This window comes from Amphiura filiformis, chromosome 4, assembly GCF_039555335.1.
Source record: "Amphiura filiformis chromosome 4, Afil_fr2py, whole genome shotgun sequence".
NCBI lineage: Eukaryota > Metazoa > Echinodermata > Ophiuroidea > Amphilepidida > Amphiuridae > Amphiura > Amphiura filiformis.
Genome location: NC_092631.1, coordinates 65865420 through 65883086, shown reverse-complemented (window position 1 = coordinate 65883086; position 17667 = coordinate 65865420). Strand labels below are relative to the sequence as shown.

General features: G+C 38.2%; 1 protein-coding gene across 2 annotated transcripts in view; it reads left to right on the top strand.

The window, feature by feature from the left end:
• LOC140151214 (protein N-terminal asparagine amidohydrolase-like) overlaps positions 1-17229 on the top strand; it is a 32423-nt gene extending 15194 nt beyond the window's left edge. For both annotated transcript variants that reach the window (XM_072173473.1, XM_072173472.1), the window contains exons 2-11: positions 4418-4553; positions 5442-5544; positions 6297-6362; positions 7382-7490; positions 8375-8448; positions 9201-9254; positions 10272-10325; positions 11285-11385; positions 13211-13324; positions 14422-17229. In XM_072173473.1, the coding sequence (XP_072029574.1) occupies positions 4446-4553; positions 5442-5544; positions 6297-6362; positions 7382-7490; positions 8375-8448; positions 9201-9254; positions 10272-10325; positions 11285-11385; positions 13211-13324; positions 14422-14595 (957 nt within the window). In that variant the 5' untranslated portion in view covers positions 4418-4445 and the 3' untranslated portion in view covers positions 14596-17229. The remainder of the gene's footprint in view (positions 1-4417; positions 4554-5441; positions 5545-6296; positions 6363-7381; positions 7491-8374; positions 8449-9200; positions 9255-10271; positions 10326-11284; positions 11386-13210; positions 13325-14421) is intronic.
• Positions 17230-17667: the final 438 nt, after the last annotated feature.

The window sequence follows — 17667 nt, the reverse complement described above, 5'->3', positions numbered from 1 at the left end:
GATGGTAGGCCTACTGAATATTTCTTTCTGATCAAATATTGGTCATACATATTATAGGCCTACTAGGCCTATAAGAAGTTAACCACTCACTCAACAGAGATGGTAGGCCCACTTAATATTGTAACTGAATATAGGCCTACATATAACTAGGCCTAGGGCCTACTGATGGCACAACTGATATAAGTTTACACCCAGGGTGCCGCTTTTGCCCCATAGGGGGTTCCGCTTTGCCCCGATAGTGGGGCAAAACGGTTTTTTTTTGTGAAAATATTTCTTCATTTTTATACAAAATTGTAAGATTCAAGTTATATTGGTTAATGGTATATTAAAGGTAAATACAAACTTCAACTGAACATATAATTTTTACAGTCATATTACTTATGGTGACGCTACAGAGCATCCTCAAAGTTAAGTGTTCCGTTATGCCCCACCTTCCCCTACTTGTGAATGTGTGTACCGCAATGTACGCAATCGCATCCATGAACACTTGTAAACATTAGTGCGTGCATCGCAAACATTTGCGAACGCATGTGTGTACCGGCGAAGTTAACACTTGTGCACGCGCGTAATGCACTGCACCCACCCACAATATCGCACCTACTGACGCCGCGATACCCGGCAATACCCGGGTGACATCACATAATCGGGTTAGTAAAATAGAAGATATGCGAAGTTCCAATAGGCCTATTAGGGACCACTCACAAACACTTGTGGGGGGTGACGCAAAAAAATCATCGCGAAAGTTTTTCGCCCCCTTCAGTTCTCAAAAATTCAGGGCCGCCTTTTTTGACATGAAAATTATGAGTCAATCCCATAGAAAATCATATAAACTCAATTTTCCTGGGAAAATTTTAGTCATTTTTTCAAGGCCCTGCCGTAGGGCCTACCCATAAGAGGGTCAGAACTAAAGCCCCACCCCACCCTTTTGCATCAACCCCCCCCCACAAGTGTTCACCATGTTGTAGGAATTCCCATAATTATCAACATCAGCCCGCCAATTGAGCGCGACGGGTCAGATAGCATGCCCCGCACCACCCGGGTATTTTCGGGTAAGTCATTGAGGTAGTGCACGCCGCACTTTGAAGGAAAAAAAGCGGAAGTCCGGTTTAAATCGTTAGATCATGCGGCCTGGATATATATAAAATGAAATTTGGGTAAAATCTCAATGCTCTCGACCTTTAAACATGTTAATATACTAGGCATAGGCATATTTCGGCCTAATAATATTTTATGTAAGGTCATTAAGTTGTGCATTGAAACATTGGTTGAAATCAGGTTGAAATTTCAACGTTGTATCAACGTTGAAGTTTCAACCTGATTTCAACCTCCTTAATTTTTGCATTGAAAGTTGAGTTCAAACATGGTTGAAATCAGGTTGAAATTTCAACGTTGTATCGACGTTGAAATTTCAACCTGATTTCAACCAATCTCTAGGTTGAAATCGGGTTGAAATCAGGTTAGGTTAGATTTCGACGTTGTATCAACGTTGATACAACGTCGAAATCCTAACCTGTGCCCACTGGGTTAACAAATGGGTGAAAAAATTAACATGTGATAAATCTACAATATCTGCCACATAGAATCATTGATTCAATACACACAAGAAAATAACAGCTTTGATGATCCCAACACTGTTGTTTTCAAAAAACTACTTCTGCAATGTTTAACAATTGTTAACATGAAGCCTCAAACAAAAAAAAAATGACTTGCTGTGATAATTTAATTTTTGTCACAACTGAAATTCAATACTTAGAAGCAAAGCATGAAAATGGGTAATTGTGATATTTTTTACCTATTTTTTTATGTCAACTTGTAGTAGTTAGCCAAATATTTTACTTTTATGATCACCTGTGTTGTTAACTGAAGCCTCCGAAACACAAATCGCTTGAATTGCCAATTCTAAAAAATAACTCCAATTTCTGTGAAACTTGGCTGGGAGGTTCCTTTCATCAAGTAGTATTTGTACATGAAGTTAGACATTCAAATTATTTTAGGAACCCAATTAAAACTTAAAAAATATGTTTAAGGTTTGGAAATTTCCATTGTAAATGACACTTGATGTTAAAAATTTTCAAAACTGCAATTACAAACATAGCAAAACATGGTATAAAATTTAACTTATATCTGTTGACTTACTTTGGAATGGGATTTCACATGTATTCCAGCTTTCATGTCATAATTTTCTGAGGTTATGTAAAATACATTTTTTCTTAGATTTTAACCAAAATGTTATGGAAATGTCTATTTTTTTATTAGAAATCAAAAGGTTTAAGCCTTGAAACATTATTTTACTGGAATTTAAGTTGCTTCTATGCATGATTTCAGTAAACAGAAACATATTTAAGTGGTTTGAAATTTTGACCCTAAAAATCAAAAGTTACACCCTTTACCGTGAAAATGACCATATGCTATTTATTTCCAATTAATTATGCTTGTACTACAGACTGCAAAACAATTATGGTACCAGTTATTTTTGATCCTTGTTAAGCTGCATCTTTTAGCTCGGATTTAAGACCTCATTTGTTGAAATCATTCAAGAAATAAAGACACAATGATCCAAAAACCAAAGGAAATCAAAAGTTGCATTTTGCTCCATTGCATGCCCTATTGATTTGTACACAAAGCGTTCTCTAATAGAGAACTAGTACCACCGTGCTTTCCATTGGGTTTTAGTTACTTGAGAAACACTAGCAACCAATTTGCTCACGGATGCCCTCACATTCGTGCAAAACAAGTTTTGCATCAGAGAATATTTTGGACAAAGTTTTAGGTATGACTATGAGTATGAGGTACTGACATATTGGCCTTTGTTTAGGATGTCATGGGTGAACATAACTGATGTATACCTTATTTTTCTGAGGTCTGTAGTTTGTACCATGTAGATAAAGCCTGGGAATAATTCCCAGAAAATCGTGTCCCGCTTGAAAATTGTGATACTAGGGCTCGATTTAGAGGTTTTTTAAACAGGGCGTCCAAGCTAGACCAATATGATTCGGGGTGTACAGCATGTTTTGCTGATGGAAATATTTTGTGAATTGTAGACCCAAATTTTTTTAAGCCAGGACGGTGCTCAAGAATCTAAAAAGTGGGGGGTGTAAGGGTCAAAAAAATTTCAAATTTTTTTTTTAATTAGTAACTAATTACATTGTATATATCAGTAACAATAGGCCTATTACGTAACAACAGCACAATTTCATAAAACAATAATCTTTTATATGACTCTTGCAATTTGCCGACAATCACATAGCTTTCACTACATTTGCAGACAATCACATGGTTTTGACGACAGTCAATTTTTGCCGACAAAAATTGTGTATGCGGGGTGTCACACCCCCATATGTCCCCCCCTCTAGCTACGCCCCTGCATGTAAAATTCGTTCTGTGCCTGTAAAACTTTGCCTGTTCTTTCAAAATTTTGTGATATTCAGCCCATATTTGAGGAAAAACTACAGTGGTGCATGTAACTTTTATACTTAGCTAAATCAACCTCTGTTGTGATACCTGGTACAACAACCAGCTGCCCGATACCTGAAGGACATTATTAAATATTTACAATTGCCTTGACCCAGTTTGTGCGAAAAGATGAATGGCACCATAGCATGATAGTGAGTTGATAAAATCCAATTACCGTATAAAGAGGCCAGAGTTCAATGCGAAAGAAAGCTGTTGTTTTTAACTTGCTTACATTAAAGGAGGATTTCGTGATCCTAGCATCCTCTTTTTATGACATTTTCAGTAGATATCCACGAAAAAAGCTTATTTCCAAAATTTCAGTTGATTCCGATTTTGCGTTTGCGAGTTATGCATGATTATGTGAATACACTGCTCCATAGACAATGTGTTGTAATTTCGTTCTGGTGCACCAGAACGAAATTCAAATTTAATCTGCAAGAAATATTTGGTACATAAACATTATGTAGCCAGAGGTATCCAGTGGTGTAAAAATCTCAACTTTTTTTGGGAAAAGTGGGGGGATGAGGCTGTGGATCACGAAATGCCCCTTTAAATATTTTGCAATATTTCCAATTAAAATGTTTGCTACATACACACAACTGTTTGGAGACCATTTAAAAAAAATAAGTGCAAATTTTGCACTCCACTTTGACTTGAACCCTGGTGATACTTATACCCCAGGTTGCCAAAAACTATAGTGTATTGGGTAAAACAGGGTTTTCAGCCTTCTTCCAATGAGGTGGTTGGTCAGCATTAAAAGACAAACTTGGAAGACAGCTTAAGAACTAATATACCAACAACAATATTTAGCATCTAGGGCAAGTGTTCGAACACTTTTTTTTGAGATTATATGCTGCTTTACAGTGAGTTCTATCATGACAAAAATTTACTCTTGAGATTGAAAAATGTAACATAATGTGCAAAACTCTTTCAAATTATGACCATCTTTGTTCTTTTCATATAGGTAATTAATCTTCTAAGGAGTAACAACCATGCCACTTCTAGTGAATGATAAAAGTTTGGATTGCATTGTGGGATGCAATGAGAGAGAGGTGAAACCTAGTGGACTTGACCTCAATGCAGTATATCCACACTTCAAGGTTTGTTGTCATGGGGTCTCCCCATCAGTCTGACCCCCGTCAGTCCAAAAATATGTAACGCTAATGGGTTTTCGGACTGACGGGGGTGTTTTGATTGACGGTGTTTCAGACTGACGGGGGGGGGTCCCTGTTATCACCATATATCACCATATCATAAATTTCTCATAAAAACACCTGCTTTGGCTCTTTTTGAGGGATCATCTAAAGAATTTCCAATTATTTCCAATTTGGACTTGACAACCATCAGGGGCCTTCACCAGGATAAGTGACAAGTTTCAATTCTCTGGTAGATAAAATATCACATTTTTCGTAAAAGAGCACCCCTCTGCATGAAAGCAAGAAATAGTTGATAAACATAATTTTCACCAGGTTCATTGTCACAAATAATAAAGGAGACAAGCAGAAAAAGTGATCCTGCCTAGAAATCGAACCCAGCTTCAGGTTTACAAGACCTGTGCCTTAACCACTTGGCACAGGTCTTGTAAACCTGAGGTCCTAGGTTCGATTCTTGGGCAGGATCACTTTTTCTGCTTGTTTCCTTTATTATTTGTGACGGCAAACCTGGTGAAAATTATGTTTATTTATATAATTCATGCCACTGTTTTTTCAAACATTATGATAGTTTTGATGTGATGATAGGCAGACTACTTTATACTTGAGATGTGATATTTTGTTCTGGGACTGATTATTTGCACTACATGGGGACACAAGTTTGCTTATCATGTACCAACCTTTAATTATTGTACGGTAATTTAAATTTATACTCCGAAGTAAAATAATGATGTAAAATGGTGTGCTGCAAATCATAACTAAACATAACTAAAGAAAAATTGTTTCAAATCACTTCCAACCTTCTTTACTTGTAATCATGTTTGTCATATATTTTAGGAATCTTCCACACAACTGTTCAGTAAATCACCTCAGAAATGTCAATTGGCTGGTGTGCTGTATGTATGTCAAAGAGAGTATGCTGTCACGACACCTCAAGATAGTAAGTATTTACATGGAATTTACACTAAATAAAATCTAATTTGATCAAAGTTCATATATTTGACTTGCTCCAAACAAACACAAAAAAGAATTTGAAATGTTATAAATGTGTTTTGTTTTTGTTAAAAATTTTCAGTAACATTTAAATTTCTGGCAATATAAAGGTGATGTAAACATTTTAAAATGTTTTATAATGAAAAACACTACAACAGCATTTTAAAAATGTGTTACAAAATATCGTCAACACTTGAATAAAATTATGTTAGAATGTTTTGCAGCCAGTTTTCAAAAATGTTATTGCATGTTATTAAAATATTTTATAGCCTTTATATACCATTTATGGGTTTACTTGGTGGGTGTCAACAGTGTGAAACCTGGGTACCAAACCTAGTCTGGTATGAAAACTTCATTGATGGGATATAAGCTTCCCTAGTCTATAGTCCATACATCTACCTCGAGTCACCGGCACTAGCTTCAGCGTGCATTAGCTTAGCATTTCTTGGTGCATGTACATACTTTTACGTGCGTGATCAACGTGCCGCATATGTACACACAAGTAACCACGCTAAGCTAACGCAGCACACGTTGAACTTCAAAGCTAGTGCCAATGACTCGAGGTAGATATATATAACTCGGCTTGTCTTACATGAAGGAAACATGGGATACAAGCATTGGACTCAATTAGATAGATGATTGGTACGCAGCTTTCAACACTAGATGATAATATCAGGTGTGACTATTATTCTATTGCAGGTGTTGTTGATGTTATAGGATCAGAGGATGCCACCACTTGCCATGTAGCAGTACTTAGACATACAGGTAGGATTGCAGGACTTAGTCTACTGACAGTTTCAATGCAAATTTATCAATAGTCAAAAATGTATAATAGTGCCCTCATTCCTCAAGTTGAACATATTTGTCTATGCATCTATTGATCAATAATCCAAAAATGTAATGTTGTCACAGAAGTTCATTAGATGGAGAAGTCCTCTTTTGGTCCATGCAGCTGCAGTAGATTCCAGATTTGTGGGTTTCAGGCTCAGTAGGACAAAAGTGACTTGAAGATAGTGCAGGATACTTCAATGATTTATGCCTGATGGCTGGGTGGTTTGTGACAATATTACATTTTGGCTCTTGTGATGACAGTGATACCTAGGAAGACAGACCATACATGAAGTGCATCTTGTCTCAAGTTGAGAGTAACTAAATGTGTGTATTTCTCAGTGGCAATTTGGAGCCGCACATGCAAACCTAATCCCGCAGGTGTATACACAGCACTCTGGCGACTACAGCACTCTCAACTTGTGATGAGTGCAGTATAGTTCCCTAAGTCATAGTCCTCCATTTTAGAAAAAGATATGCCAATGGCATATTATTTATAAAAAAGAATGGGTATTGATCAGGCAGAACATGGTGCTAAGAATAATTGCCTATTTCATTCCATAATGGCTGTTGAAGTTCATTATCAAACAGAAATGTTTAAACTAGTTGTACTCAACATGTTATACTATAATTGTATAGGAAGGAATGCTGGAATGGATAATTAAATTACTGCATATTTTACCCGTACATTTAAAACTATAGCTTATGATCATTATGATCACTGATCAGCCCTTGCAGTGACCAAGAAAAGTTAAGTAATCACCTCTTTCCACTTTCCAAAGGCAAAACCAGCACTAGTTCCAGTGATGGCAAAAGCATGGATAATCTGCCATAGGGCATAAGCCCCAGTGACCATGAACAAGTAACAAAGGGTCACATTTCAAATTTTGCTGGTGAAAACCAAGTTAGGTGTCATTCACTAATATCATTATATCTTCTTTCGTGTTATTCATCAGGTTGTGGAGTTACAGGGTTAGCCCACTTTGATGGATGTAGCACATCTCAGGGGGTGACAGACTTGATCAGTAGAGTGGGGGATCTCAGCCAATCTTCCAAGGAGGGCAGGTAAGATTAAGATGAGTTAAGGTCAGGGTTGTAGCTGTGGTCAGTGGTGGTCAGTGGAGCTCACCATTCAGTTCTGAAGCCGGGTAGTGGTGACCAGTGGAGCTCACCATTCAGTTCTGAAGCCGGGCAGTGGTGGCCAGTGGAGCTCGCCATTCAGTAATGGAGCCGGGCAGTGGTGGCCAGTGGAGCTCGCCATTCAGTTCTGAAGCCGGGCAGTGGAGGCCAGTGAAGCTCGCCATTCAGTTCTGGAGCCGGGCAGTGGTGGCCAGTGGAGCTCACCATTCAGTTCTGAAGCCGGGCAGTGGTGGCCAGTGGGGCTCACCATTCAGTTCTGGAGCCGGGCAGTGGTGGCCAGTAGGGCTCACCATTCAGTTCTGGAGCCGGGCAGTGGTGGCCAGTGGGGCTCACCATTCAGTTCTGAAGCCGGCAGTGGTGGCCAGTGGGGCTCACCATTCAGTTCTGAAGCCGGCAGTGGTGGCCAGTGGAGCTCACCATTCAGTTCTGAAGCCGGGCAGTGGTGGCCAGTGGGACTCACCATTCAGTTCTGAAGCCGGCAGTGGTGGCCAGTGGGGCTCACCATTCAGTTCTGAAGCCGGGCAGTGGTGGCCAGTGGAGCTCGCCATTCAGTTCTGAAGCCAGTCAGTGGTGGCCAGTGGAGCTCACCATTCAGTTCTGGATCCAGACAGTGGTGGCCAGTGGAGCTTACCATTCAGTTCTGGAGCCGGATAGTGGTGGCCAGTGGAGCTAACCATTCAGTTCTGGAGCCAGGCAGTGGTGGCCAGTGGGGCTCACCATTCAGTTCTGGAGCCAGTCAGTGGTGGCCAGTGGGGCTTGTGTTTGTTTGTTTGTAATATTTACCATGTCTATCTTTGCTCTCTTCTCAGATTGGAGTTACATTTAGTTGGTGGTTTTTCAGATGATCAAAAACATTCAGAGAAGCTCTCCAAAGAACTATTGTGTAAGTTTGGGAATAGTTTGTGTTTTATGTTGATGCACAACCAATTTTAAGTGTTTACTCCAGTAATATAGCAGTGTAACAAACATTAAAATATAGGAGGGATCACAAAATGTTGCGTCCTAAAATCGGGGATCAAAGGGGAGTTATGAACACTCCTTTATACACTGTATGAGTTAATGGAAGAACAGAAATGAGATTTATGGGCTTAAATTTACATATATTATTAGGCTTAGTGATTAGACAATCTAAAAACAAACTGCTCTGCAATTTCATCTGGAATCAAATGTCTTTTCATAGTCTGCCAGATATTTAAGATTTTTCTTTGTTTTGTTACTAAAATAAGCTAACAAGGTAAGGTAGCGATGATGCACACACTATCCAGCTATACAGTCATGGCTAACAACTGCTATAATATTATTAACTGGTAATATTTGACATACGATTGTGCTAGGCGAATAAACTATTTTCACCCTAATGTGGCAGTGACGTCAGTGTGCATTTCATCGGAAGTAGCTTCAAAGCGTTCGCTCAAAGTGCTGGCATACACACACAAGCGCTTAAAGAAGCCGTATAGATGTGCATGTGAAACAGCTGTCTCTACGCTTTGACGTGACTGCTTGTTATGATACCGTCATTAGAGATGTGCACAATTGCTTTTTATTTGTAAAACATTTTGATTGAGGATGATATAAAATATGCCGTAACATTACAGCTCACAATTCACCATAATTTGATATCATTTTATATTGCAGGTGAATTCCATAGGCAAGCCTCACCTGTACATCTAAAGACAGCCTGTATAACAGGTAAGTAACATATTGCTTCAGCTTCGTACACTTTAGGTGATAAACAACAACTTGGCAGTATTGATGAAATGTTAAACAAGCCCCCTCCTTATCTTATCCCCTGGGACCCACTCATATTTATGATAGATTGCATAATTATGTGTGACCAAGTTTTCATGACACCCCCAACTTTTCCCCTACCAGCAAAATTAGCCCTCTAAGGCAACAGGAAAAAGTGGATTGAATTTGACAGAATTTTTTTTTTTCAAAAAAAAGTCATAAATCTAGTTTTGCCAGATGTAGCATATCCCAATCCTAATTCTTTATACAACCTAAGTGGGAGTAAAATTTTAAATTCCATGTTCAATCGATTTGAACAAAAAAGTACCAAAAAGCTTTTATTTTTTTATGTTTTTAATGCAATGATTGTCATTGAATTTGCAGACTAGGCACAAGTCTCAAGCATTCAAAATTATGTATTATAGACTGAAATAGCACTTTTTAGTCCTAGTTCTAATAATTGGTTATAAAGGAGAATATTAAATGCATAAAAAAGTCAAAATATATTAATACACTGAAATTGGTCTTTGTAAAGTCAAATTAAGTATTTCTTGGCCAAACTTGAACATGTGTGTTGCATCCATGTAGTGTACTAAGCGTGTACGCAGTGTAAGGCGCGTATATACTTTCTTCTGTACCACGCTATATTTGTGTGTGTTTATCGTGGAGCCACTAGCGTTCACAGTGTTCCGGTTTGGCCAAGAAATACTTAATTTGATTTAAAATTGTTCTAACATACAAAAAACACTCTAAAAACATATTTAGGGCCTTTTTACCTTAAATTGTTGAGTATGGAATTCAACTTTTTTACTGTTAAGGTCAAACTAAAGGAACCTGTCTTTCACTTATTCTCTCCATCTCATCTTTCTCTCCTCTTCTCATTATTGTTTTTGTCTGTTTTGTGTCTGTCAATCTTTTTGTCCATGTGATTGATTTTCTGTCTTTCCCTCTTTCTCACCTATTTTCTATTTTTCACAGATGTAAACACAATAGTGAAAGATAATGCAAATTGGCCAAGGTTATATGGAATAGGTGAGTAGTACTTTTTATATAGGTGAGATTCATAAGGATCTATCTTGAAAGTCTATTAAATAAATAAGTTCTGGAAACAGATCCAAAAGAATGTGATACTTGCATAGTGTATTTCAGATCATGTTTATCTAGAAACACCTTGTTTCTAGCAGAGTAAACAAGGTTCCTGATAGGAACTGAAATATATCGAGCGAGTACTGTATTCTTTTGAATCTGTTACAAGAACTTGTTTATTTAATTGAGCATTTTGTTCAGTGGTATGTAACCTTTTTAATGCTGCGGGGTTGCAAGCCCTTAGTCCAGACTCAAAGCCATATTTTTTGGACTTGGTTAAGGCCTAGGCTCTGATGACCTGAGACTTGAGATGGACTTGACCTTTGTTGAACATACACTGAACTAGGAATGGACTGGACAAAGGGTGCAATGCCACCTTGGACAAAGAGACCCTAACACTGTAAATAGGGGTCATTGATATACTAAAAGGTCAAAAATGCTACCCATGTTTGTGGCACGTCCCCATATGATCAATTGTACTGAGTAACCCCCCCCCCTTCCAGGAAGCAGGAGGATTAAAACATAATAGCATAAGCATCATTGGGATGGGGAAAAGTATGAATGTCATGCTACTATTTTGAATATTGAATCACTTTGACCAAGGTTCAAATAACAAATCAACAAAATTCAAATTAGTGAAGTGATGCTACTGTTCATGTATACCACAGCAAATGGCAGAGATCTTTCTTTGCATCCATAATTATAGCCCACGCTCTCCCTGTGCATATCCCTGCTATCAGATCATGGACTCAATTCAGCAAGGAGGTTAATATCTACCTGGATGATCCCTTGTCAGCAGCTTACAAGATGATAGGTTCTTGCTGTTAATGCCTAGATATGCCTTGACATAAATAAGATTAATGATTCTATTTTAGCTGCAAGTCTCCATCATTCTATTTACACAGGTGTAAATGTGAAATCAGGTGAAATATTTCCAGCAATCTTTGAAGATAAAGGTCCTGACCAGGCGCTAAGAGGACTCAGGAATTTTATTGGTGACCAAGATGTGAGTAACATCAATTATTTTATCTCTTTACCCGTCCCTTTCACCATGCCACAAATACTTACCACTTACTTACCTTCTCCTGGGACAGGTGATTTGTACCTCTCTTTGTATATGTTCTTCTCTCGTTTTCTCTATATACATCCATTCCACTTTTAAAAAATTAAACAGAAGATTTCAATAGAACTGTTAAAGCCACACTCAGAGATCCGTCATTCTTCAACAGCTAAATGTGGAACAATTTTGTTGTTCCACATTGTTCCACTTAAAATTGTAGTATAAAGCTGGGTCTCAAAACAATACTTTTATTCTCTATAATTGTTGAACCATATTTCCCCCAATGGTTCAGATCCTACCTGTCTGAGAGAACCAGCAGAGTTTGCATTGATGGTACTTTTTGTGACCCTGTTGAGCTCAAATTTGGCCTACCTCAAGGTTCAATAATTGGACCTTCCGGGTTTTCTTTGTATATTCTACCAGTTGGTCGTATCATCAAATCATTCAACTTATCTTACCACTTGTATGCAGATGATGTACAGCTGTACACCAATTTTAATCCCAAAGACCCGGTATCCATTGATGCTGCTTTAGATAATCTATCTCGTTGTATTGATGCTCTTAAGGCTTGGATGAGAATGAATGAACATGCTGAAACTTAATGACAGCAAAACTGAGTTTTTTGTGACCACTACTCTTCACCTGAAGCGCTCAATGATACCGGTTGCTTTGAGGGTTGGGGACAAATCCATCTGTCCTTCAGATTCTGTGCGTAACCTAGGGGTTATATTTGACTGTCAAATGTCTATGTCCATTCACATCAAGACTCTTTGTTCTAACCTTACATACCAGCTTCGCAACATTTCCTGGATACGTCGGTACTTGTCCTTTCCAAGATCGATTATGGCAATGGGCTGCTTCTTGGTTGTTGTAAAGCAGACATTCAAAGACTACAACGGATCCAGAATTGGGCTGCAAAGCTGATATGCAAAGCCCTCAAATATGATCATGCCACACCGTATTTAAAGCAGTTGCACTGGCTTCCTGTTGAAGAGCGCATCAATTTCAAAGTTTTAGTCACTGTGTTTAAATGCCTCACAAAGAGTGTTCCTGAGTACCTGTCTGATTGTGTTTCCCTGCACTGTCCTGCATGTGCTGGCCTGCATTCTGCTTCTGATATCACCCTCCTGACAGAGCACAACACAATCAAAACACTCATGTCAGCTGAACGCAGGAACTTCTCCTATGTTGTGCCTCGCACCTGGAATAGACTGCCAATTGGTATCAGGGAATCACAATCAGTGGGTATTTTCAAGAGGGTTCTAAAGTCACATTTGTTTCCATAGATTTTGTAGCCTTCACAGGCAGTTCTCATTTATTTTTTCTTCATGTAATTCTTTTGCCTTGTTTTTTGTTTTGAGCGCTACGTTCTAAATGTAGCAGCGCTATATAAATATTTATAATGTATGTATGTATTTATGTATAGACCACTTGGCATCTGACGTCATTGCCCGGCAGTATGCGCGCGCATTATGGCAATTTCAATTGTTCTTTGCCCTGCAGTGTGCGTACGCATCGTAGTTTGCTAAGGGCACGTGCATTTTAAATCGCCCGCCACATTTCATATAGTACAGGAAAGCCATTGAACAGTGTAGTGGCTCGTTCGAGCATATCTATAGACGAGTCCCTCGCCTTTGTTGATAAACAGTGATGTCAAGTGGTCTATATACTTGCCTCACTGAATATCTCCAAATTATACACATCAGCAATTAAGCAGTTCCCAGTTAGCGTTTGTGTAGAATGATATGTATTTTTCATGTGTATTTTGCAGATGTTGAATGTATATAATCATGAGACAGGAGAGCTTAGAATAGGACCATTCAGCTATCAGAAATGGCCACATGCAGCTTTAATACTAGCTCAACCAGATGCATTTATTAGAAAGGTATGAATACAATCATGGTACTGAGGTCAATTTGGATTCTGTAGAATAACTTTCAACAGGCTGTTATTTTCATTCTTACAGGTTAGAAATAGAAAGCAAAATTATACTTCTACGCTATTCAAATTTTGTACACTCACCAGAGCGCTTTCACAGGTCAACCGGCGTCTTCAGCAAATGTTATTGCTCTGAAGATTTGTTGTTGTTAGTGATGTTGTTGTGACACCTCCGACGACGTCAAACAAGAAGATGTTGTGGCGTCCCTTGGTTCCGATGACGTCACATCTGTGACGTCAACGGAGGTGTCTCAACAACATTAATAACAATGACAAATCCTCAGAGCAATAACATCCGCTGAAGACGGCGATTGACCCGGTGAGTCAAGCGCTCCGCTGAGTGTACCAAATTTGAGTAGCGTAGAAGTATAATTTTTCTTTCTATTTACGTTTACCGCTACGTATGAATATACATCATTAAGTTATTGTCAAATTCACATCATATGCAGCAGTATGAGATTTGAGCAATTGTAAAAGTTTTCACCTACATATTACCCTCACTAAGGGAAACCCTCATTGTGTTGCATCGTATGAGAATTGTGGATGTACACACTCATGGAAATGAAAATGGATAAATTTCTTTGGAAACTGGTAAAAACAACTGTTACCATAGAACACTAGGCAAAGTGTAGATTGATTTTTTTCAATGAGAGTTATTAATTTCATCTCGTTTCTAGGTTGTGTGCTCCTGAAGCTGCAAAATTAAGAATCTCCCCATGTGAACAGTTTTCACAGACCACATCACTTATAGTTCATATTAGTTAAAAAGTTGGAAGAAAAGGGTTTTTTCAGATCCAAAAACTGGCAGTCAATCAGAAATAATTCAATTTCTGTCATCAATCTCGAACACTGTCATGTTTAGATATGTTTGTAAAATCTGCAACACTCTCTGGTCTTGATGACATCACCAAAAGTCTTATTTATATTTCTGTGTGAGTACCAGTTTTTGGGATCCGTAAATAACACCTTTTGTACTTATAAAACAAACTTGTTTCCATTTCATCCTTATTATTATTTTTATTCTTATTCTATATATTTCTGCAGAATTTGTCAACGTCACCAGAGGTAGAGCCTCCATACTTTGAGAATCATGTGAGACAGGCATTGACATTTTACCTCCAGAACCCAGATCCTGCCAAAACTGTGTTTCCTCAACAGAGAAGTCATGTGTATAAAAGGAATGCAGAGGGAAGATGGGAAGCAGCTGGGAAAAAGTAGTTTAGTTAAAATTAAAACTATACATCTTTAGGTATTGGTGTAGCTAGGGGTTGTGGTGCCTGGGGCAAGGATCAGTATTCCTGAAACAATTCTGCCTCGTGTGTGAAAAATTTGCATAAACACTACTAATTTGGTTATAATCAAGTTGAATTTCAATGTTAAAATGGTCTTCCAAATGACTATTTATGTTGAAATGCACTCAAAATGGTCTTTCAAATGACGCGGCTATTTATGTTGAAATTTTGACTTTCACCACTTAGGAAATCAATCTATGGTGCGCTGAATTGACTGATTCAGTGCGCCCCTAAGACGGTGCCCAGGGAATGTACACTCACTTGCCCCTAGCTACGCCACTGTCTTTAGGGAATGTTCAGGGTTAGATATTCATGTAAAATGATTAGTTGAATGGAAATTGTTGAAGTCTACAAGTTAGGCACAATGAAGGAGGCAGTTGTGGAATTGAGATACAGAAGATGAACAAAAATCAGGAGGAATCTGTGTGAAAGCTCATAACTTTGAAACCCAGTGTAAAAGAATGTCAGGATTTCAGAATAGCACACTTGGTTACTGTACAAGTTGATAAAAGTTTCAAAAAATGATGATGACAATAACTCAAGTTTGAAAAATTAATGGCCTCCCTAGACTTGGTTGGATCAAGACTTTTCACATATCATGACTGTGTAGTCTTGTCATTTTCAACATTATAAGAGTTACATGTATTATGTAGAATGTGTATTTTTCAAACCTTGCATTGTATTCAGCATCATTAGATGTTTTACACTTTGGTTCCTCTTTGAAATATATTTTAATATTCAAAACATGTGGTCAACATCATCCTGAAGAAGTCAGACCTAATACAGTCAAGTTAGCTTAATCAAGTTAGCTGACAAGTTTGCTCAATCGATAAGGCATTTGACAGTGGTGCGAGAGGTTGCGGGTTCGAACCCAGCAGTAGTTTAGTATGCTCTCATGGAAAAACTGAGTTAGCTTGAAATTCCCCTGGACAAGGAACTTACTGCTAATTGTCTCGTTGTAACCCGTACGAAACTTGGGGAGCTGATCCTGCTTGCAAAGGTCAATTGTGGAATGTCTAGGGTGTGTGCTCTTGAAGCTACAAAGTCCCTGAGTTGTTTTAAATGGTTCATGGAATAATGTGGGCCGTAGTGGTCAGTGACAACCTGTAAAGTGTGCTGAGGCTTGAGGATCAATGTCTAGGCATTGTGCCTGTGCGTAGCACACTATAAATCACTGCGCTTTTTTTTAATGGTATGAAAAGCTTTGTAGTGTTATTATCTTGCCAAGATAAAGTAATATACTGCTGTTAGATATTCCTATTTCTATATTTTGTAATGCTTTAATTTGTTTAGAAAGTAAACAAACAATAAAAGCAGTGAAATGCATCGCAGCAACTATGGTCTCTTTGTTACAATGGGTCAGTGCTACTAAGGGTACCGGGCCATTTCACTCAAAATGGTTTTGCCCCAAATGCATTTGTGCAAGGTTCAGGCCAAATGTACCTCAAAATAGAGGGTCTGATAACACCATCATAAGATAAGAAGTGGCTGGGAAAACAAAATGGCAAACTTGAAAAAAAAATGTTTGTCAACCCCGAAAATTCTTTAGTGGTCGAATAACTCCCCTTTTTGGCCGTTTTTGGTCATGTGTGTAAAATACATTATTTTCTTTAGCTCAAGAAATGTACTAAATTGAGTTCATTTCTAGCAGTTGTCAGGCAAAACAATTAAGGAATTGTTGCTGTCGAGAAATGAAAACTTTTCTATCCAAAAACAGTTTCTTCAATGACATTTTTATTTGTTACCGCTTGGAAATTTAAACTGTTAATAAAACAGTTAAAAGTATTTTTGGCACCATCGATAGATGTACTAACATAGCCTGCTAGTATTTAAACTGAAAGCCGTGTATATTAAAGACAGCATTAATAAGCAATTTTACATAATTACAGTGCGCAAAAATATAAGTTTCCAGTTATGTTCACCCCTGCATACCCTAAACAAATATGTTAAAATTAAAATATACTTAACCGACTTTGTCAAATACCAAATTTCTCAAGGAAATTATGTTGGAATGATGTTACTGGATATCCAGAAAGCATTTGATAGTGTCAACCATAGTATATTATGTAATAAGCTTGAAGCTATGGGCATCAGCTCTGGTTGGTTACTGACAGTCATATCTGTGTAACATAAAGCAACTTGTCTGCATCGATGGAATAAAATCATCTCTCCAAACTATAACTTGTGGCGTCCCTCAGGGCAGCCTGCTGGTCCCCTTGTTGTATTTGTGTTACAGCAACGACATGGAGATTTCAGTGCAGAACAAGTTACTGCTATATGCGGACGACAGTGTTATCATTGCATATGACAAAGACCCCAAGGCTGTTGCTGATATGCTTGGCTCTGATCTTAAATCCTGCAATCAGTGGTTAGTCGATAATAAACTGTCTCTTCATGTTGGCAAGACAGAGTGTATACTCTTTGGCACTAAAGCTAAGTTAAAGAAAGTTCCTGACTTCTGTATTGCCTATGATGGTCATGTTATCAAATCTCAGGAGAGTATTAAGTATCTTGGTGTTTCAATAGACAATACACTGTCTGGTGAAAGCATGGTTAACTCTGTCATCAAAAATGTTTTTGGTCACCTCAAGTTCCTCTACCGGCATTCTCACATTCTCAATCAAACTTTGCGCAAAAATCTTAGTTCTGCATTGATTCAGTGCCACATGGATTACTGTTGCACATCTTGGTATAGTGGCCTCACTCAGAACCACAAAAATAAACTGCGAATTACTCAAAATAAGGTTGCTCGTTACATCTTGAAACTTTCTCCCAGAGATCACATTGGGCAGCATGAGCTAAACCTTGTGAATCTCTTGAAAATTTGTGACAGAGTTAAACAGCTGAGGCTTAACCATGTATTTAACATCTACCATTGTCAAGGTGCACTTTATCTTAATCAGTATTTCACTAGAACATCAAATGCTCACTCTTATGGAACCAGATCAAGTGAATGCAATTTCATTGTTTCTAGGGTAAAGGGTATTGCTTCAAACAC